Here is a 23,794-nt window from a genome sequence, read left to right as displayed (position 1 = left end):
TTAGCGATGCGTTGTTGTCGATGATAGCTGTCAAATAGCACGTGGCTTTGTTTACCAATTCAAATTTCCCGCGGGCGGTGGAGGAGGCCTCTGGGAGGCCTCTGGCTGTGGTGGTGGTGGAGGAGGCCTCTGGGAGGCCTCTGGCTGTGGTGGTGGTGGAGGAGGCCTCTGGGAGCCGGAGGAGGTGGTGGCCGCAGAACTGTCCAATCATACTACTCGTCTCACAGGACAGGTAGGTCACGACAGCGGCATGGTGCATTCTGATGGTAATATCACTACAATTTTTCTCTTAAAACTCATCGCGATTTGTGTATGCAACGAAGCACTCACTATAAATATCTTTCTTTCTGTTCGTTTTGGCCATCTATGGACCATGCCTGACAGTCTTTACATTACATTTAACCACGTGAAGACATCTGTAATCTTTCTTAACAATATCGTTAATATGATTACACCAATTAAGATCATTCCTTATATTAGCACCTAGAACTGTATTCCTCATGAGGTGCTATCACCCCCATCAACACAGTAATTAAAACTGAGAGGAAAACTCTTGATGAAACTTTCAACCTGACTTTTCATCTGTTTACCATCGTAGCAATGTTCGCTGTCCGTCTGCTGCCGCTGACAATCCGCAACTCATTTACTACTCTATTCAGTAGTGATTCCACTTCTTTACTCATATCATATGTATGTATAAGAAAACATAAAGTCCAATAACACTGCCTTGTGTACACCCTCCGTCCTTTCTCTATCTTAATCATTACGGGATCAGATAACATTTCACCTACTCTAATACTCCGCCCGTCCCGCAGTGTAGGGGGCAACGCGTCCGCCTGTCACCCGGCAGCCCTGGGTTCTATTTCCGGCCGAGTCCGCGGTTTTTAATTGTAAATTATTAATATCCCTGGCCTGGGGACTGGATGTTCCTTTCCTCACATTCAACACTTTACACTTCCAAATACACGCAGGTTCACAACATATGGTGCAAAGTAGGGGCAAAAGATCTTCCTTAGGTCGACGCCCCGAATAAATAGCATTAAAAAATCTAACACTCCGAGTTCTGTTTTGCAGAAATTGAACCACCCATTCAACCACTCCTTTGTCAAGTCCAAGAGACCTCATTTTCATCAGTGAACTCCCATGGTCTACCCTATCAAAAGCCTTGGATAGGTCAATAGCAGTCCAGTCCACCTGACCACCTGGATCTAAAACATCTTGGTTTTGGCGATTTGGCCGTGCGGTTAGGGGCGCGCAGCTGTGACCATGCATCCGGGAGATAGTAGGTTCGAATCCCAATTTCGGCAGACAAATGCTGTGGATGTACCTTACGGTCGCTTCCTTCCCACTTCCATTCTTTCCCATTCCTATCCCATCGTCGCCATAAGACCTATCTGTGTCGGTGCGACGCAAAACAACTTGTAAGAAGAAAAGAACTTGTACTTGATGGCATCACGCATGACTCTCATACCCTTCTGCGTCGTAGTGTCATAGCCGGTTTCACCATAAGGTGGTTGCTGCCTTATAGAATAGAATACTCCCGTTTCCCAGTTCCGGATTACCTGACTTACATTTCGCTCTCACAATTATTGACTATTACTACACTAAATATAATTTTTGTCCTAGACGTTAACAATATTATATAGTCTAGGACAACATGTATCTTCCCCTACCTTAGCTTACTTAATACAGCAATTTCTATATTACTACATTTAAATTAAAAAGATAAAATTAAAATGAATTAAGGCAGCACGGCACCCTGGCGCAAGGCCACCCATATGGAGGACAGTGTCCTCCTTCAGCTCACCTGACTGACACCTGCTGCCTTATACCATGCCTATTGGTAGCCGCTTCACTGGAAATCAGACACGATCGACTCCAGGGAATTTCGTCTACTGAGCTACCTTCTCCCTCTTAAAGAGCTCATCGCCCTGATCCGTTTGCCCTTTAGGTTGTGAGGTTGTTTCCCGCTTTGAGACGCTGGCTGTACATATCCTGGCCAGACATACACCTTGAAGTTCGCTCCACAACAATGTTGTCTAGCAACTCAAAAGACCAATGAATAGAAGATTTATCGAAAACTACTTTACAGCCAAACTACTGTACATGAAGATGTTCCCAAGTATTGTATTGAAGAACTTGAACATTTTTTAAAAATGTTTTTAGAATGTTTGGGTATTTAATTTGTTTATTAACAAAGGTCGTACAGTCTCTTATTACAGTAACATGTCCTTTTTTATATTGTCTTTACTTCTTATCAGAATGCTGTGTACAAATAAACATACAGTACAAATTACATTACAAATAGTGACGTGAAAAAGTATAAATAGTAGTTAACTTATATTATTTACACACATTTACACATAGTACTTAAAACTAAATGAAGTATTACAGTCATAGTCCAAAACCAACTGCCTTGCCCCTTAACAGATCCATTGAGTTGTCCAGCAAACGGCTTTCCCTATCTTTACATATGATGAATAGATTCTCGCTCGCTTGATTTCAGTAAAAGTGATTTGTCCATTAACAGTTCTTGGATGTAGTAGCTGTTATAAAGTGCGGCACTTACCGAGCACAAACTGTGATCTTTTCGGAAGACGCCATCATAGACACCCTTCAATTTAAATAACAAAGACAATAGGAAACATGTAGAATTACCTCAGGGTGGAGGCGGGCGGGTGGGGGACCGGGGTAATTAGTAGTGATTGGCTTTGTACGCGGATGGTCAAGGTTCGATTCCCGGTCAGTCTCGGGTTGGAATTTCCTCTGGTAAATCAAGTGGCGTCAGGAAGGGCATCCGTTCTTAATACTCCATCCAAAATACGAAATCAACTAGGGTGGTTTCAGAATAATGAATTATTGCATTGTGAACAAACAAAACAAAATCTATCTAGCTAGTGTATAAACTGACTCGTTAGCATTCGAAAAGGTGGCGGCACCGAGCTCGATAGCTGCAGTCGCTTAAGTGCGGCCAGTGTCCAGTAATCGGGAGATAGCGGGTTCCAACCCGACTGTCGGCAGCCCTGAAGATGGTTTTTCGTGGTTTCCCATTTTCACACCAGGCAAATGCTGGGGCTGTACCTTAGTTAAGGCCACGCCCGCTTCCTTCCCATTCTTAGGCTTCTCCCATCCCACCGTCGTCATAAGACCTATCTGTGTCGGTGCGACGTAAAGCAAATAGCAAAAAAAAAAAAAAAAAAAAAAAAGGCTGCTTTTTAAGGTCATCTATGGTAGGACTGAGTATTTGATGAATCCTTGATGTATCATGAAGTTTTGGAAATTGACATAATTTGTAATATGTTCTCCATCCACAGCCGGACGCAGTTTTATGTGATTTGAAGATGTTATGTGTTACCCAAATACAAAAGAGATTGAAGTCATTCATTTTATTGAGAGCAGAGAAAAACATTACAAATTTAGTTGATTTCAACTATATAAGAGACGAATTTATTTATTTACACGAATTTCGGCATTACATTGTTTACAATTAGAGATGCAAGCTTGAAGATTTCAAGACTATTCTTGAGTAATATACAGTAGTTACAAACAAATATTATTTGGCATGACGTAATTTAAATTCAGATGAAATATAGAATGGTGACTGAGAGAAGAACATCTGTTCTAACTCTAACTCTTAAGGCTCGATCCTGAAAAACACTGTGCCTCTTCAACCACAGTTTTACAGTTATTGGAGAATGCACACCCAGATGCAATGCGACAATAAAGCAAAGTAGAAAAATTAAAGTTATTAGAAAATGCAGCTGAATTTCGCCAAATTTTGTTCCGTTTTTTTATTCAAGCTCTTCGGCTGTATTAGTTGAAAAGATTTAATGTAATGGGGGATTGTTACTAAACGAACGTAACACTACAGAACACGACCTTTGCGATTGTGCTGCCATCTGGTATGATTTTTAGTAAATATGACAATTGATTTGCAATTATTTTTTGCGTAAATTGAGGGGAAAATTGTTGTTTGAATTGTTTCAACACGTGGTCAATACGTTCCTTTGAATATGTTTTTATTTATTTAAAGTGCCTCAACACATGCTCAAAAGTTCATTTGGAAATGTTTAATAGTTTTCCAAGGTCTCTGAAAGCCTAGGGAATATGATAGGGAATCTGCTAACTGGATACATCAGTAAATGCAGATCAGTGATCTCTGACTTGACAGAATCCTTCATAATTCATTAACGATATTATAAGACGTCAGAAGAACACCCCTAATCCTCATTCTTTCCGCTAACCAAGCTTGAAAAGTCAAACAACTTGTACGAAACTACAGGTTATGTAATTGAAAATGTGGATTAATAAAGAGCACCGGCATGAATTTCTTGAAGTATAGACAGTCCTAAATGGAGAAGAGTGATGATTGACTTCATAATTCATCAGTTATATTCTAATAAGTGTAAGAACATTCCTAAATCTCATTATTTCTGCCACGTTAAGAAGCTGCGTGTTAGTGTGGTGGAAGATAGTATTGTGTGTGGTCAGTTGTACGGATCTTTGGGGACAGCACACATACCCAGTCCCGAAGCCAAGGGAATTAACAATTTAAGATTAAAATCTCAGACCCGGCCAGGAATCGAATGCCGACCCTCTGAAACGAAGGACACTGCGCTGAATATCCTGCCAGGGGGCCAGACTGAAAATAAGCACGCTCTTTAATTCCTCGATTATATCATTGAAATGAACTGAACTTGTAGTCTCTCTTTCCACTCCCTGAAATCAGTGAAATCTCTCTTGTATTTGGGTGACGCACAACATTCGCTCTTTCCGAGGAACGACTGGTGACTGGGGATAATCCAAAATGAAAAATTGTAATAAAATGATTACGTGATGTTAGAGAATGTAAAGTCGTAAATAATGAAGAAGGCCTTTTTTTTTACAATTATGTTATATTTTAACGTCGTCCACTTGCGGTCACGTAGCCTACTGGTCTGGTGGTCCTCACCAATTTGGGAATGTGTGTGAAAATTTGATCGACCTTTCGTTTTCAGTAACAACTTCCGGACCCCAAGATCGCGGGTGGAGTAGGTCGGTTTTTGAAGTGCGGAATAAAGTCTACCTCACCACTTCATGCCGTACCATGTCGGTTTGTAAAAGATCTCTGGTCACATATACCAGGCAAAATTAATTAAAACCTATTTATTTCAGCTCCTCTGTTGTCTTGAGGGGCTAAACGGAAATGACATGGAGGCAGCCTAAAAGGGTCTGCATCACGTAATAATTTTATTACAAATTTTCATTTTGGATTATCGGGAAATAAACAACATGGCGGAGGGTAGAAAAGGACGAAGTTAAATGTTGGACATACGAGTATGAGTGAGAGGCAAATACTACTGTACATCTAACTCCATACTCTCATTTAAGGTATAGACACAGTATAGAGAGTTCAAGCCGATACGGACAGGGACACGTGACTGGCACCCTATATTATACCGATAATATCCATCATAATGTGATCTTAAAAATAAAAACCCTAACTAAATTTGTCTGTTCGCACAAATCAACGAATGCCACTTCCGGATCTAAGTTAGATCTAAGAATATGCCACAGCGTTAAACGAACAATATCATAAAATTGGGGGGATAACACAGCGAATTCTCCACTTTTAGTTTGAAACCACAGTGAGCAGGCTTCTAGACCTGCATTGTTTACGACAAGTCATTCACACATATAAGAACAAAGGCACAGTCTTCTTCAAATACATTCCAGAGGTCTGTAAGGCAGGAATGAGACGTCCAACTTCGAACCACTTTCATCACTACTGCTGGAGAACCTGGAAGACCTGAAAAAAGAAAGAGAACAATGAAAACCATGAATTACACAATACACAGCCTATACATTTAAGACTAGCTGATGTACCCATGCTTCGCTACGGAACTCTAAGAAAGACTGTCTTTGTGGTTTTCCTAACTACTGGTAGTTAACTTAGGCCATTACAAAAACGTCAGCTGGAATGTAGGGATAAAAAGCAATGTTATCATATAAAACACTCGCACATTTTCTCACTTTTAACGAACAGTACTACGATGCCGATCTAACAGTCCAAAGTTCCAGAGCTGGTATGACCAGGCCGCAGACAGCCGTGAACACTCCTCTGCCATTATTCCGTTAAATATGCACATTGCTCATTACAATCAGTGCCTCGGAGTAGGGATTGAATAGCTCGAATGCTACGATGGACCAGTTTGTTACGTACCAGTAGTATCAGAAAACGTATGAACCAGAGGAATGACATGCTAAAGAAGAAAGTTATCTAACTCCCCAGCTACTTCCCGCCAATATTCAGGCAGGCTATTATATTCGGCACGACCGGGCGAGTTGGCCGTGCGGTTAGGGGCGCGCAGTTGTGAGTTTGCATTCGGGAGGTAGTGGGGTCGAAAACCACTGTCGACACCCCTGAAGATGGTTTTCCATGGTCTCCTGTTTTCACACCAGGCAAATGCTGGGGATGTACTGTAATTAACGCCAGGGCCGCTTCCCTTCCACTCCTAACCCTTTCCTATCCCATCGTCGCCATAAGACTTATCTGTGTCGGTGCGACGCAAAGCCAATAAAAAAAGAAATACTCGGTATACAGCAGTAATCCCATCTATCGGACATGACTGGCAACGGAAGACACAAAGCACATCACAACAAACAATGGTCAATGTAATGTTATTGTTGTTCAATGTTATGAGCTTTCTGTATTGTATGTATGTTCAGTCCGTCAGCGACGCCGCTGGTGGGATCCACAACAGCTCTGCCATCAGCTGTCATAGATGGCCTAGGCATCACTGAAGAGGCGTACTAGGGAAATGAGGAGTGGGGTAGTTTCCCGTTGCTTTCCTCACCGAGCCAGAGTTGCTATTACATATCAGTCTGCCAAGCGCACTGAAATGCATGCACCAACCGACCCTATGAGCAACATTTTCACACCATTCATAGCAGGGACTGGCTGCATAAGGATTGGCATTACTAGTATCGCTGTCCGACTCGTTGGCTGAACGGCCAGCGTACTGGCCTTCTGTTCAGAGGGTCCCGGGTTCGCTTCCCGGCCGGGTCGGGGATTTTAACCTTAATTGGTTAATTCTAATGGCCCGGGGGCTGGGTGTATGTGTTGTCTTCATCATCATTTCATCCTCATCACGACGCGCAGGTCGCCTACAGGCGTCAAATAGAAAGACCTGCACCTGGCGAGCCGAACCCGTTCTGGAATATCCCGGCACTAAAAGCCATACGACATTTCATTTTCACTAGTATCGCTCATACCTCAGTCACTTTCATATTGTCAAAGCCAAGGATAAGACAGAGACAGTTCTATGAAAGGAACAAAATTGCTCTAGCCTATACCAGAAGACATAGTGCACTGTAAACACTAGGTCCTTCCAGCAAAGGCAATTCTGTGTTGTAGGCCTTTACATTTAGTTTTCTTTCGACTCTGTGATATTAGGGCGTCTTACGAAATTATTTATAGCGTACACTGTAGTTACTTATTCCCTGACTTTACATAACGATTTTCATTAAATTCTGTCTACCCATTTTCTCGTTAAGGCGCTGATATGGACTTAGCAACAAAAATCCAAATTCATGAATATCACTGTTCATAGCCGGTATGGTAAAAATGTATAAATGATCGGAAATGCAATACTACATAACTTTAGTAATGTAGTATTTGTCGATAGGACCACTAATAACAAATATTTGAGAATTAAATTTTAGGTCTTCCCCTAAATTACCATTCCACTCAGCGTGAATAAAATTATTTATGACCTAGACGACTTATTTCGCGACTTTGCATACGATTTTCATTACGACAGGACCAGTAATAACATAAATATTTGAGAATTAAATTTCAGGCCTTCCCCTAAACTACCATTTCCCTCAGCGTGAATAAGATTACGTATAGCCTAGATTGTTGCGACTTATTTCCCGACTTCACATACCGATTTTCATTAAATTCTCTTCAGCCGTTTTCTCGTGATGCGTGTACATACATACATACATACATACATACATACATACATACATACATACATACATACATACATACATACATACAGACAGACAGACAGACATACATAAATTACGGAAAATTAAAATGCATTTCTTTGCTACTATGGACTCGACCGATACAGAAATAGCATCCTTTTTAAATTCTGAGCAATGTACAGACAAAACTCTTATTTTATATATATATATAGATTAATTCTGATCACACATTACGCAAATCCATTGCTTCTCCAAATCGGGTCTGGTGTTGAAATATACCCGTCATATTGGTAGTTTGTGTTCCATGGGCTTGTGAGAATTTATGGTATGTCTTAGAAGTTGCGGGGGTGGGGTGGGGGGAATTTCGTCCCCGCACCTAATTTCGCCCCCCTAGGGATTTCCAGTTTGCATGGTTGGTACCTAATGTTTAGCCGCGCCCACACTCGTAGCATCATCCCGTCCTTTGTGCGCACCACGTTTAGTTTCCGTGTACAAGGAGGATTCATTTTTCCTACTGAGCTGAGTTAGTGCAGCATTCAAATTAAGAACCTGTTATTCCCAATGAGCACTGATATGTGTTTAGTCGTGTGGCGTAGTTCCTGGCGTGTAATCGCTACAGTGACGTGGATGGCGTCAGTTAGGCCTACTGTAGTGGCCATTATAATAAATCAGGGACCGGCCGTGCGGTTAGGGGCGCGGAGCTCTGAGCTTGTATCCGGGAGATAGTGGATTCGAACCCCACTGTTGGCATCCCTGGTTTCCCATTTTCACACCAGGCATATGCTGGAGCTTACATTAATTAAGGCCACGGTCGCTTCCTTCCCAATCCTAGCCCTTCTCTATCCCATCGTGTCGGCGCGACGTAAAGCAAATTCTAAAAATAAATTGGGAAATGTTCGTAATTTCGCCCCCTTCATCTTATTTCTTATTTATGAAACTTATTATTATATTCAGATAAGAAGACGCAAACAGAGGGCTGAGGAGGCTATGAAAAAGGCTATTAAGACAGTGAGGAACAAGATAATGGCCCGATTTACTCAACCTCAGTTAACATTTAACTGCCTGTTAAAATAATAAGACTAACAATCTGTTAAACTCTCAGTTAACTTAACTGCCCAGTTAGCTCAAAATATGGCAGGTGCATTAGATGCAGAAATTCTGTATCTTCAATATTTGAAATGTGATAGGCCTTTTCCAGAAAGAGTTACAAACGGAAGAGATGATTCTCATACAGTTCTTTCAGTTGCTTGATCGTACGCAGTGATCGTACGTCAGTATGTAGATTGAATCCACTGCAAATTTTCTGCCAAGCGTCACTTTTAGCATTGAAATTTTAGCCAGCCGTGTGGCAGGAATGTGCCGCCGGGTGGGAAATACTACGTAAAATGATATGATCAAATTTCAGTTTATTCCCCTCAGCGCATTAACAATATCAGACAAGTAAACATTAACTGTAAACTTGAACTATTTCAGTGTTATCACGAACAACATAAGAGTACGATATTTTGAACTTCCCGTGTCCGACTCGTTGGCTGAATGGTCAGCGTACTGGCCTTTGGTTCAGAAGGTCTCGGGTTCGATTCCCAGCCGGGTCGGCGATTTTAATCGCTTCTGATTAATCGCTTCTGATTAATTCTTCTGGCTCGGGGACTGGGTGTATGTGTCCGCCCCAACACTCTCCTCGTCATATTCAGACAACATACCACACCACTACCAACCAGCACAGAAACACGCAATAGTGATTTCATCCCTCCATATAGGGTTGGCGTCAGGAAGGGTATCCGGCCGTAAAACATGGCTAAATCCACATGTGCGACGCAGGTGTGGGAAAAAGCGGTAGGAAATGAGAAGAGGATTTTGAACTTCTCGTGTTCTGCAGCTCGTTCATCATCATGTAACACCGGAACTTGCTGTGGAGATGGCACTCGTGCTCGTATGCTACGTGATAATCAAGCGGAACATTTCAACTTGGATGTAATGGATGCAACTGTGCTGACAATAACGGAGATTTATCATTTAAATAACGAGTTTTGCAGGGGTGCGATGGTCTATATGACCTGGACGTCAGCAAACTTGAGACACGTACTAACGAGACTGTGTGTGCATGGCTTCCATCATCACCTCTACAAAAACAAGATATACCACAATCCGATGAAGACTTGCCTATGTCTACTGTGTGAAAAAAACGTGTGAACGTTATCACATCGAACTGTGAACAAAACGAACAAAAATCATAAGTGAATACGCAAAAATAAATGTTTGTAGAAATAATGAAAACCTACAACTTGTTTTCCAGTCATTGGCCGGGTCAGGGATGGGATGAATCAAGCTTCCAACTTGCGGCGAGAATATGAATTGTGCCGGCTGCCGAGGCCTGCCACACTCCTCTGGGGCAATGATTAATGACTGATAGGTGAAATGAAATCATAGCAGAGAGTGTTGCTGGAATGAAAGATGACAGGGAAAACCGGAGTACGCGGAGAAAAACCTGTCCCGCCTCCGCTTTGTCCAGCACAAATCTCGCATGGAGTGACCGGGATTTGAACCACGGTATCCAGCGGTGAGAGGCCGGCGCGCTGCCGCCTGAGCCACGGACGCTTTAGTAGAAATAATATTATATCATTTTTGTTATACTCTGCCATTTGTGAGCATTTCCAATAATAATAAACAAATTCCAAAATAAGAGAAATTTGAACCACGCATTTTCTTATCGACTTTTTTCATATTGGTCTATAGAGCAACAGAAAATGCATGGTCAAGACAAAAATTGCGAATAAATGTTGAGTTCACGCGCGTTGGTTTACAACTGTATTCAAACAAAAGCGCATCGAAGCGCGTTCACAAACTGTATGGTTCTGCCACTGTCTTATAGATTCTCACTGATCGTAACTCTTGTCAGTTAAACACCGTGTTAGCTAACAGTTCCCAGGAAATGTTTGGATGAACGTAAGAGTCTTAACATGCTGCTACATTTTTAACGCTAAGTTAACAAACAGTGTGTTAGTGTTCTTTTAACTGAGATTGAATAAACCGAGCCAATGGGTTACAAACGTGCAAGAAAAGCGTTTAACATCCCACAAGCAACGCTGACAGAATACCAATTTCCATAAACGTCCTTCAAGTAATTCATTGTAGGGAAAGTGTTTGGTAAAGGTAGAAAAGAAATATATATTAAAATAAAATTAATTGCACTTTTCATAAATTTGGTGGAGAACGATATTACGAACATATTTTTGGTAGTTTAGCTTGTTTAGTGTTTATGTTTATGTCAAATATTTACGTTACAACAGTTTCATTGTAACTCCCCCATAAGTGGAGTATATTCAGTAATATCTATACCAATTTCTAACCTTTTTAATATTATTTCTGAATTTCTACAAGTCCAAATCTGCTAAGGGGACGAAATATGGGCATCCTACCTTACCGTAATACATCTGGAGAACGTACTAAGTTTAACCTGCACAACATGAGACGAATCAGGCACAGGTTGTGCTTTATACTCGTCTGCAGGGAACGTTTGATGGAATGACGACCTTATTTATTACTTTACATTATACCTGAGATGAACAGTAATTCAGTGCGGCTCTCATTGCCGAATGCAGCAGACCCGCGGATGAGGGTGGACGGCTTCCGTTGTAGCTGCAGAAATGCTGCGAACAGTCACCGGCCAGAGAAATGAACCATTTACGATCACAATCCGACGACCCAGCTGGGAATCAAACCTGAGGTCCGTAAGGCCAACGCACTGATCTGGGTCACCGCAGACAACATCCCACCTTCTTTGATGCAAACTAGACCCTATGCCCAACAACATGCACCTTATGAATGCAACACCAGGCTCTCTAAAAGTCGCTAATTTCTCGCCGGCAACTATATGGGGGAGGTAGAATAATACCCACGGTATCCCTTGCCTGTCGTAAGAGGCGACTAAAACGGGTCCCAAGGGCTCTTAACTTGAGAGCGTGGGTTGCGATCTCGGGGCCCGTGGCTGAGTCCTGGCATTGTTTCCACTTACTTGTGCCAGGCTCCTCAATTTCATCTATCCTATTCGACCTCCCTTGATCAACCTTGGTCTTTTCCTACCCCGACGATATTAGGTTTCTGAGGCCTAGGGAGTATTTCGTTTTCACGCCCTTCGTGGCCTTTGTCTTCATTTTTCGAAGTGCCGGACCCCTTCATTTTTTCTCTCTGATTAATGTTAATAGAGGATGGTTGCCTAGTTGTACTACCCGTTAAAAGGATAATCACCACCACCACCGCAACTACAGTTTATAACATTGTTCATCCGCCATGTTTAACTGCCTGTTGGAAACGGACACCTCTGCAGTCAGGCCTCATATTAAGCGGTCAACACAGCATCATCATCTCCAAGCTCTGTGCTCGATACGGGGTCACCTACGCTGCCCAGATCCACCACCTTGGGCTTTTTTCTTTTCTTCATGTATGTTTTGTTGTTATTGATATGCACACTGACTGACAGTGACAATGCAACACCAAGGAGGAGTGGTTCGAAAGGGATGAAAGTTGGTGAAAAAACAGAGACGGCACGGACGAATAATTGATGTTTATTTCAAACCGATATGCAGGTTACACAATGCGCACGGCATCGACTCAGTAGGATGTAGAACCACCGCGAGCGGCGATGCACGCAGAAACACGTCGAGGTACAGAGTCAATAAGAGTGCGGATGGTGTCCTGAGGAATGGTTCTCCATTCTCTGTCAACCATTTGCCACAGTTGGTCGTCCGTACGAGGCTGGGGCAGAGTTTGCAAACGGCGTCCAATGAGATCCCACACGTGTTCGATTGGTGAGAGATCCGGAGAGTACGCTGGCCACGGAAGCATCTGTACACCTCGTAGAGCCTGTTGGGAGATGCGAGCAGTGTGTGGGCGGGCATTATCCTGCTGAAACAGAGCATTGGGCAGCCCCTGAAGGTACGGGAGTGCCACCGGCCGCAGCACATGCTGCACGTAGCGGTGGGCATTTAACGTGCCTTGAATACGCACTAGAGGTGACGTGGAATCATACGCAATAGCGCCCCAAACCATGATGCCGCATTGTCTAGCGGTAGGGCGCTCCACAGTTACTGCTGGATTTGACCTTTCTCCACGCCGACGCCACACTCGTCTGCGGTGACTATCACTGACAGAACAGAAGCGTGACTCATCGGAGAACACGACGTTCCGCCATTCCCTCATCCAAGTCGCTCTAGCCCGGCACCATGCCAGGCGTGCACGTCTATGCTGTGGAGTCAATGGTAGTCTTCTGAGCGGACGCCGGGAGTGCAGGCCTCCTTCAACCAATCGACGGGAAATTGTTCTGGTCGATATTGGAATAGCCAGGGTGTCTTGCACATGCTGAAGAATGGCGGTTGACGTGGCGTGCGGGGCTGCCACCGCTTGGCGGCGGATGCGCCGATCCTCGCGTGCTGACGTCACTCGGGCTGCGCCTGGACCCCTCGCACGTGCCACATGTCCCTGCGCCAACCATCTTCGCCACAGGCGCTGCACCGTGGACACATCCCTATGGGTATCGGCTGCGATTTGACGAAGCGACCAACCTGCCCTTCTCAGCCCGATCACCATACCCCTCGTAAAGTCGTCTGTCTGCTGGAAATGCCTCCGTTGACGGCGGCCTGGCATTCTTAGCTATACACGTGTCCTGTGGCACACGACAACACGTTCTACAATGACTGTCGGCTGAGAAATCACGGTACGAAGTGGGCCATTCGCCAACGCCGTGTCCCATTTATCGTTCGCTACGTGCGCAGCACAGCGGCGCATTTCACATCATGAGCATACCTCAGTGACGTCGGTCTACCCTGCAATTGGCATAAAGTTCTGACCACTCCTTCTTGGTGTTGCATTTGCTCTGTCAGTCAGTGTATATTATGTTGTAAAATTTGTCTTTTACATGTAGCCGATTCTACTGCTTCTGAGACGGTAAATGAATAACCGAATATATTGTGTGATTGTGGTGATGGAGGAACGCTTGAGGTAGACCACATGTCCGAGGATGTTGGCTATGAAACTCCATTTGCTGTACAATGCAGTCGGAAAAATTACAAAATAGGAGGTTTTGAATGATTAGTACCCTTCGAAGTTATTAGATTAGAAAGATATTTGACATACTATAAAAAACACAAATATTGTACATAAAATCAACTTTCATCAACATTCTCCATCCTCCTTGCATGTTAGATGTTGTCGCTGTACTACAGTAGCCCTCTCATGGGGTTGAATGTGATGATAACGCAACGCCTCCATGGGATTGACTAAGCGGCGCGCCGCTACTAACTTCATTGCCACATACAACAATTTTGATCGGATGGAAATACATTCGCGATTCTTTCACTATTGTGTTCGTCTTGCCTCGTTCTCTTCGCAATGTATAATTTGACTGCCGAGTGTTGGATGATTAGTCACATAAACACAAATGAACAACAGAAAATGTTTCAGATTCTCGACCTCAACATCGAACTACTCATGACGCATCTCCACGCAAATTTTCACCACATTCGACGTTAGAATACAGCATTAAATATAAATCTAGGGTCGCTGAGTTTTCACTTTTGGCATATACACTAGCTCAGCTAGCCTACAGGGGAACTCACCTCGCTTTTGCTGTACTTTAAATGTTACCTCTGAAGACAGAAATGCATAATATTATATATAACACATATTAGGGTTACGTGCGTGAACTAAGATGTTCCTGACAAGGAAGAAGTGTTCAGAATTTCCTAAAGTCTCTTTCACAAATTTATGCATAAAGAATTAATATTCACACGTATTAAATTAGTTGGACTCGTGCTCAAGCCTATGCCATTAGTACACTGAAATAATTTCCTTCCGCCGGGCTGAGTGGCTCAGACAGTTAATGCGCTGGCCTTCTGATCCAATTTTGGCAGGATCGATCCTGGTTCAGTCCGGTGGTATTTGAAGGTACTCAAATACGTCAGCCTCGTGTAGGTAGATTTACCGGCACGTAAAAGAATTCCTGTGGGACTATATTCCGGCACATAGGCGTCTCCGAAAACCGTAAAAGTACTTAGTCGGACGTAAAGAAAATTATTATTATTATAATTATTATAATAATTATTATTATTATTTTCTTACAGAAAGAAAAAGCTGACTGGATTCAAAACTCATGGCCTTCAATTTTCAATGTTTAAAACTGCCGCGATAACCATTACGCTACAGGCCCACAAGTTTTCGATTGTGAAATTCATGGTACTGTTTAACAATGTGGACCACCGAGCTCGATAGCGGCAGTCGCTTAAGTGCGGCCAGTATCCAGTAATCGGGAGATAGTGGGTTCGAGCCCCACTGTCGGCAGCCCTGAAGATGGTTTCCCGTGGTTTCCCAATTTCGCACCAGCCAAATGCCGGGGCTGTACCTTAATTAAGGCCACGGCCGCTTCCTTCCACTTCCTAGGCCTTTCCTATCCCATCGCCGCCGTAAGACGGTGTCCGTGCGACGTAAAGCAAATAGCAAGAAAAAAACAAAAAACAAATTTAAAAAATGTGGACCCTCAAGTTTGAGTGCACTAGAGTTCCATATTTGTTAATATTATTGGTTTTAGGTCCCACTAACATTTTAGTAGAGTATTTGATTGATTTTCTTAATATAAGGGCATAGAATGTAACCTCAACACAGATGCGAGGTCATTACTTTTCTTAATACTCGCGGTCCTTATCAGTTCCCATGCCATTATCTTGCTGGGTAATTTGTTCAGCGCATAACACTTTTCTTGGAATATAACTGCATGTAAGATTATTTAGTGACAAACACTGATACATTATAAACAACACGCCAATGCGCCAAGAAGCATACAGATGGCAATATGTTATTGAAGAGTTGGTCACACCAAGCCATGCAGGTAGCAGCACCATCGACTTTCTCGCTGAAAACCGCGAGCGTCCGGTATTGTCATATAAAAGTATTTGGTTGGGATCAGAGCACCAGCTCTCTACTCTCTGAGCTTTATCAGCCCGGTCGCTGTTAAAGATAACGGAATATGAGATCAAGTCAGTCACAGTCTGGCCAGGTAGTCTAAAACAGATCACAGCGGTCTGAGGGAACAAGTGAGTCGGAAGAGAAAGGAATGCTGGAATGTGGCAACATCGTGAAATGACACGTGCAATGCTCCTCCCTCCAGCCCTAGTTGTCAGAATTCATCTTTAGTTATTAGAGGTATAGCTATAATAATAATAATAATAATAATAATAATAATAATAATAATAATAATAATAATAATAATAATAATAATAATAATACTTACACTTGTACTTGCCGCAACATATCTAGCCAGCTAGAGATCCTCATATAGCCGAATGTAGGGTTTATTCGTCTATCTTTGAGCCAAAGGGACAGTAGTGCGCCAACGACAGCTGCAGAACCCAGGACGAGCAAAGGTAGTCTTGAATTGACTTCTCCCTGGGGAAGAGAAAATGAAGATGAAATGTCTGCTGATACGCTACACGGCAGTGGTACTGACAAAGACTAAGAGGTCTTACCAGTGAAGCTATCAGAGGAACAAGGGCCACGGATACACCACCCAGCGCTTCCCCTGCCACCTGGCCAGTCTCATCTCGCAAAGGGACTTCCATGCGATGTTGAAGAACTGTGTAGTACGCTGCAGTTGCCGCCAGGCGTGCCAGCAGCGATAGGGAGAGAACTACCCACGCAGACGCTCCTGAAACACAGAATTTTCTTCTTTACGTTCTCACAAAGAAATGAGCAATTTTCATTAACCATTAGCTTTTAACAAACTTCTAAAATTCTATCAACTTGTCCCCTACTTTGTGCATTTGGTGGGGAAGACAAAGACAATTTAAAACTCAATCAACCCGCCTCTAGTGACCCCAATTATCAAGTCTTCGTGGCTTGACACAGTGGTTAGCAAGTTCGGGTCTCGTTAGTGAAAAAACATGTCACAATCAGTGTCGTGTACCGACCTCCCAAGGGCTCGAACCAGCGGACTGTCGGATGAACGGCAGCCGGGATTCGCAGCTGAGATTCGATCTTAGAATATCAAGGGAAATAAATCAGTGTCAGAGTAATAACCAGTAATACGGGACACCTTGTAGTTTCAGAACAATATTATGGTAATTATATTCAGATTTAATAATTAGAAGGAAGAATAAGCTTTTCAGTGAAGTTACAAGTAGTGGAGAGCATTAGTCAGGCGAGGGAATGCGGAACGCGCCTACGAAAATATTTTTACAACAGAGGATGTTTGCTTGTTTGTGTATTGACAAGCGGAGTCTAATAGTCGGTATAGGAGCCGGAAACTCGCCGACAAAGAGCACAAAGCCAGTACAGTTGTACTCTAGTAGAGACAAGGAAACAAAAGTGCAAGAAGAAGGAGAGAGACAGTAGTGCCCAGAGAGCAGCACTTACTGAGACGAGCAGCCAGGTAACGTCCATGGGCCCAACCCCTAAGGTAGAGGGAAGGGTCCGACCTTTGCTTCTAGGAGAGCAGATATAACCCTAAGCCAAGCTGGCGTGGGGCTCTCTCTCGACCAGTGATTCGTATTCTCATAGGACCAGGCTCTTCGGAGCAGTTAGTGGTGACAGTGAAGTTGTACTTACATGCCGCAGGGCAGAATTCGGACTTAGCGCGTAGCCGTAGGTTAGGTTCGTGAAGCAAGCTCTCGTCAGACCAACATATTCAAAACCTGAAAATGAACTTGTATATAGTGTACATCGTCGTCCTGGGTAATAAAGGACAGGGAAATTATTTCATCTTTTATTTGGAAGTCGCGGGACGGAGTTTGCGCCAACATTTTTACCTCCCTACATAACCGCTCGGCGGGACAGGTAATACGCCAACTCCAACGGCCTGGTGACCAACCAACTAGAACGTCTCACAGGACAGGTAGATCACGACAGGCCTATAATTTTTGGTGTCAGGTGAGGGGTCCCGAGTTCGATTCTCGAACAGAGTCAACTCACCGAAATAACGTGAAAGAACCGCGAATTCGTAGAAGACTGTCCGAACCGCGCTACCGCTTTTATTTCGTTCGAGTGCCGCGCATCGCAGAAGAGGAGAATCACTACCGCAGCCTACTAAGCCAGCCCAACAGAGGGGTAGCAGTCCAGCAGCAGACGACGCCATCCGGCGGAGACGCAGCACTACAGCCGACTACTCATCCAGCCCAGCAGTGAAGCAGCATTGAAGATTTAAGGTAAGCTAAACATTAATTCAAATGGCACGACGAAATAGTTCAGTACCAGCAGACCAAGGCACTGAGATGCTCGAGGGCGAGGAATCAGTAAGTATGAGTGGGCCTTATGTAACAGTAGTAGAATGACATCGCCTCATTGGATGAGAGTTTGATGGCAGTCAACCAGATAGATTGCATGAGTTTATAGCAAATGTAGATGCTGCTGTTCGTATGATTAACGATGAAGATCAAGAGTTATTTTTAAGTATATATTAACAAAGATTACGGGCAGAGCCCGAGATAAATTATTAGTCAGACGTGATATACATAATTATGAGAGAGCCAAGCAGGCTTTAACAGAATATTATGGCCAGCAAGGCACACTAGATTTGTACATATGTCAAATGTTCCAAACAGCGCAGGACCCGCGAGAAACAATTGCCATTTGGGCACATAAAATAGAGACATTGTCAACTGCTGTTAGAGAGGCAATACTTGAAGATGAACTAGAGGAAGATCGCGACGCACAGTTAAAAGTTACGAGAAAAATATGTGTAGCTAGTTTCATACAAGGGTTAGCCAATCCTAGAATACAAGCCAGAGTACAGTCACAAAAGGGCATTACTTTTGATAAGGCAGTTGAACTTGCACAACAGGAAGAAACCGTAATAATGTCAAAGAAGACACGAGAAGGCCTACAACACAAACATAGCTCAGGGTTTAGCAAGCACAGGCCGGAACAGGAACGCAGTGCAGCATCAAAGTGGCATACTAAGCCAACACATGCTAGTGTTAGGGTGGTCTGCTACAATTGTAATAAAGAAGGCCACACAGCAAAGAATGGTAAGAACACAGTAACGCAAGGGGCTCACACCACACAGACCGCTAGTTCCAACACAGCTACAGGGGGCACAACCAGTAAATCAAAATGTCGCCATTGTGGGAAGACAGGGCACATTCAACGTGACTGTAGGAAGAAACAAAGGGATAAGGAAACAGTGGTAAGAGGGACAGTGCGCATAGTACACACACAACCAAACCCAGTGACACGTGAAAACAGAACTTGTTATCGTTGCGGCCGGAAAGGGCATATACAGGTGAATAGTCGACAAGGTGCACGCATTCCGATGATTCGAATGGGTAGTCGTAGGTGCTATTCGTGTGGCAAACAGGGCCATATTCAGAGAAATTGCCGGGAAGGTCCAAGATAAGCACACAGATAACAGGGCCACGGAAGGCCAAGCTCAGGGTGATCGCATAAGGAGCAGGCCGTATGATACCGAGCCCAATGCGAACATTGTGATAGGTGGTCATACCGAACCCAAGACTGTTGGTTCAGAAAGGGGGCGGCTGTACGCACGCCACAAAAGCCACGGAGGAGACAAAATAGAACGGGCCCGTAGCAAGGGGACAGTTACGGAGGCCCGCAGACCGAAAGGTCCCAAGATTTCCGATATAGAAGGCACAGTGCTGATCCAGGTCACCAACCAAGGAAGACCGTTGAGATTTTTGATAGATACTGGATCCGATGTCAGCCTAGTAAAGGACAATCGGTACCCAATGACAGTCTGATTGTCAGGAGCGAACCAATCGAATTAATGGGTCTAAGTAAAGGGATAATTTACACCCAAGGTACTGCACGTTTTGCCATTGAAAATACAAGTCGCACATTTCATGTCGTAGGGAGTGACTATCAATTGACGCAGGATCGTATAGTTGGGCGAGACATTCTGACAGATAGCGTAATTAATTATAAGGAGGGCCATATCACCATAAGAGGGCGACAATATCCTATGGGGGCGCGAGAGACGAAGTTAATCTGTCTCGAACCAAAGACACAATAGGTCGTTGTCATATAAGTAGATCGAAATCTACCTTTAGGAATTATTGAGAAGGATGAGGTGATACCAGGGGTGTACCTCGCAGGGTGCCTGACCAAATCAGAGCACAACGAAGCAGTGGTTAGCATGATGAATACCACTGAAAAAGAAGTGTCTTTACGCAGTCCGCGACTGCACATACAGTACAGGAGGTTGATAAAACCTGCCTTGCACAAATGCGAAAGTTAGAGAAGAATAGTAGAGTGGCGAACGGAGAATCGGCCACGCAGAAGCCCCGATCACAGCGGGTAATAGACTCTCTGCGAGCTGATCACCTTACGCAGGCAGATAAAGAAGGGATGTACACCATTTGTGCTGAGTACAGTTATCTCTTCCATCTTGGGGGAGACAAACTGACTCACACTGACGTACTACAGCATGAGATCCCTACACCCCAAGATCAACCTTCAATTAATGTACGATCATATAGACTTTCCGAAGCACAAAAGGGGAGATACAAGCTCAGATAGACAAGATGCTAAGTGACGAGGTAATCACACCTAGCATATCAGGTTGGAACGTACCTTTGCTCTTAATACCAAACAAATTAGACGCCTCAGGGAAACAGAAATGGAGGGTCGTTATCGAGTTTAGAAAATTGAACGAGATAACGATAGGAACCAGTTATCCCCTTCTATTAATTTCAGAACTCTTAGATGCCCTTGGCAAGGCGAGATATTTTTCAACTCTAGATCTCGCGAGTGGCTATCACCAGGTATTACTGAAACCTGAAGACAGGCCAAAGACGGCATTCCCGGCGCTAGGGCGCAAGTACGAATTCAAGAAAATGACAATGTGTTTGAAAGATGCGCCAGCTACGTTTACGAGGCTGATCAACGCTGTGCTCACAGGGATAACAGGTATAAAAAGGTTGTGTTACCTGGATGACGTCATTGTGTACGGAGCACAACGCGAAGTTAAGGGATGTATTTCAAAGACTGAGAGAGAACACATTGAAACTCCAGCCGGACATGTGTGAATTCCTACGAACGGAGGTAGTGTTGCTAGGACATGTGATTACTGACGAAGGTGTCTTACCAGACCCGCGTAAGGTACAGGCCGTTAAGGACTTTCCGAGGCCGACCACTAGCCGCCAGATCAAGCAGTTCTGCGGACTGAGTGGGTACTATAGGAAATTCATACCTAACTACAACAAAATCGCGAAACCACTATATCAGTGAAGAAGGACGTTCCCTTTGTGTGGGGAGACCATCAGAAACAAGCGTTCCAAACATTGAAACAAAAGTTAATTGAGGAACCTATACTGCAGTATCCGGACAGTGAAAAACCTTTCGTTGTTACTACTGACGCAAGCACGAAGCCGTTGGGGCAGTACTGTCACAAGGACCTGTCGGAAAAACCGTCCAATTGCCTATGCAAGCAGAACCCTTAACAAGGCAGAAATAAATTAGCGTAACTGAGAAAGAATTGTTGGCAATAGTGTGGGCAGTAAAATACTTCAGACCGTACTTGTTTGGGAGAAAATTTGCTGTTGTGACAGACCATAAGCCGTTGAAGTGGGTCTTCAACGTGCATGATCCGTCTTCACGCCTGCTAAAATTCAGGCTGAAGCTGGCGGAATACGACTTCGACGTCGTATATAAGTAGGGCAAACGGAACTGCAATGCCGATGCCCTGAGTAGGAATCCCACTGAACCCAAGTGCCAAGCGCGAGTGGTAAACACGGCTACGCACAGATCTCTTCCAAAGACAACAGTAGAAACTCAAACGAGGGTAGAGAGGAGGTACTGCCTTCAATACCCAAGGTCGCTACGGCAGAGGGACTTGAAGCTGACGGTAGCGAGGCTGCTGAGGACGCTAACGCAGAGGAAATTTCGCCCGAGAGTAGCTTACCTGAGGGAGAGAACGAAATAGACGATGCCGAAAAGCTAGCCATTCTGAAAGAGTGTCATGATTCCCTGGTGGGAGGGCACCAAGGAATAGCAAGCACGTACGCTAGGGTACGTCAGCGAATCCAGTGGAAGGGCATGAAAGGGGACATTGAGCATTATGTACGCACATGTCACTCCTGTCAAAAGAATAAAGGGACCAGACCAGACGTCAGGGCTCCCATGATGATTACGGATACACCTAGCACAGTCTTTGATAAGATATCCCTAGACGTGGTTGGACCTCTTCCGTTGACGGAGGCTAGAAACAGGTACATTCTAACATGCCAAGATCAGCTATCGAAGTACCTAGTAGCGAGTGCCATGCCCAATCAAGAGGCAGAAACCGTGGCACGGACGTTAATAAATAATGTGATAAGTATCTATGGGATACCAGGGCAGATTCTCAGTGACCAGGGCAGTAATTTCATGAGTTAAATGTTTAAAGCGCTGTGTAAAACACTCCGCATTCGAAAAACGCATACCACGGCCTTTAGACCGCAGTCGAACGGTAGCATAGAAAGATCCCATAAGGTTCTCACGGAGTACCTAAGGCATTATATCTGCTCAGGGGAGCAAAATGACTGGGACAAGTATTTGCCCACAGCTAGCTTTGTGTATAACACCACGAAGAGCACAAGTACAGGGTTCACAACCTATGAGTTAATTTTCGGAAAGAAAGCAGATATCCCAGGCGTGCTGCAAAAGTCACACGAGATGAGTTACAACGAACACCATAAGGTGGTGGAGAAACTGACGGCACAGCTTGGGCGAAATCACAAAGCGCCAGAAAAACCTTAATTGAGCGAAAAGAATTAGAGAAAGAACACTATGACAAAAAGCAAAATGAGATCACCTTTCAGGTAGGTGACATGGTTCCCTTGCGCAATGATGCATTGCGAAGAGGAAAATCTAGGAAGCTAAGCCCACCCTTCGAAGGTCCTTACGAGATAGTAGATGTTTCAGGGGTGAACTGCACCCTACAGTTGAACAAGAAAGGAAAAAGTGTTAAAGTACATAAAAACCGATTGAAACAGTTATTTGTAGATGAGTGAAGTGAGAACTGGGAAGCGAAAGTATCCACAGTTAGAAGGGTAACGCTATCGTGTCTTTACCTTGCAGGTATACAGACGATATGGCGCGAATGGTAGGATTGTTCTCCATCGTAGTAGCAGTGATAGTCGTGACGTCACACCGCTACGGAATAACCGGAGAAGTACTGGATGTCCAGGTGACACCATACGAGAACACTCCAGGGACATACTTCGACAATCAGGGTGAGATACAATTATAGCATACTGAATGGACACTAGTTACCTATGTGAAAAAAATGAAAACCTACAACCTGTTTTCCAGTCATTGACCAGGTCAGGGATGTAATGAATGAAGCAGATATAGGCTATTAGTACGATGGGGTCGCCAGAGATTTATTAATGGCCGATAGATGCTATGAAATGAGAATGGAGAGTGTTGCTGGAATAAAAGATGACAGGGAAAACCGGAGTACCCGGAGAAAAACCTGTCTCGCCTCCGCTTTGTCCAGCACAAATCTCGCATGGAATGACCGGGATTTGAACCACGGTATCCAGCGGTGAGAGGCCGACGCGCTGCCGTCTGAGCCACGGAGGTTCCTTACCCATGTGAATCTAATTAAATTAAATTATGTATTTTCGAATGTCAAAATACATATACACTGGACTCAGTTAATATGTACACAGTTAGAAAGAAGTACTAACTTAACGTGTCAGTAGACTGTTAAAATGGTAAGTGCACAATTAGAGAGAATTAAAGAATCAAAGGAATTAATTACGCGGATCACTAAACCAATAGGGGAAACCGATAACACTAGACGAAAGCGAGGTCTAATTAACGCAGTAGGTTC

The 23,794-nt window shown here is 43.9% G+C and overlaps 1 protein-coding gene across 1 annotated transcript in view; it reads right to left on the bottom strand.

Annotated features, from left to right (window-relative positions):
* Window positions 1-3,188: 3,188 nt before the first annotated feature.
* Window positions 3,189-23,794, bottom strand: part of LOC136881015 (solute carrier family 22 member 1) — a 223,408-nt gene continuing 202,802 nt past the window's right edge. The window contains exons 8-10 of the mRNA XM_067153595.2: window positions 16,491-16,669; window positions 16,256-16,410; window positions 3,189-5,788 (exon numbers count right to left, since the gene is read on the bottom strand). Coding sequence (XP_067009696.2) covers window positions 5,701-5,788; window positions 16,256-16,410; window positions 16,491-16,669 — 422 coding nt within the window. The 3' untranslated portion in view covers window positions 3,189-5,700. The remainder of the gene's footprint in view (window positions 5,789-16,255; window positions 16,411-16,490; window positions 16,670-23,794) is intronic.

The sequence above is a fragment of the Anabrus simplex genome, chromosome 9 (genome assembly GCF_040414725.1).
Source record: "Anabrus simplex isolate iqAnaSimp1 chromosome 9, ASM4041472v1, whole genome shotgun sequence".
Taxonomy (NCBI): Eukaryota; Metazoa; Arthropoda; class Insecta; order Orthoptera; family Tettigoniidae; genus Anabrus; species Anabrus simplex.
Note: the sequence above shows the minus strand (reverse complement) of the source record. Positions and strands in the feature narration are given on the sequence as shown.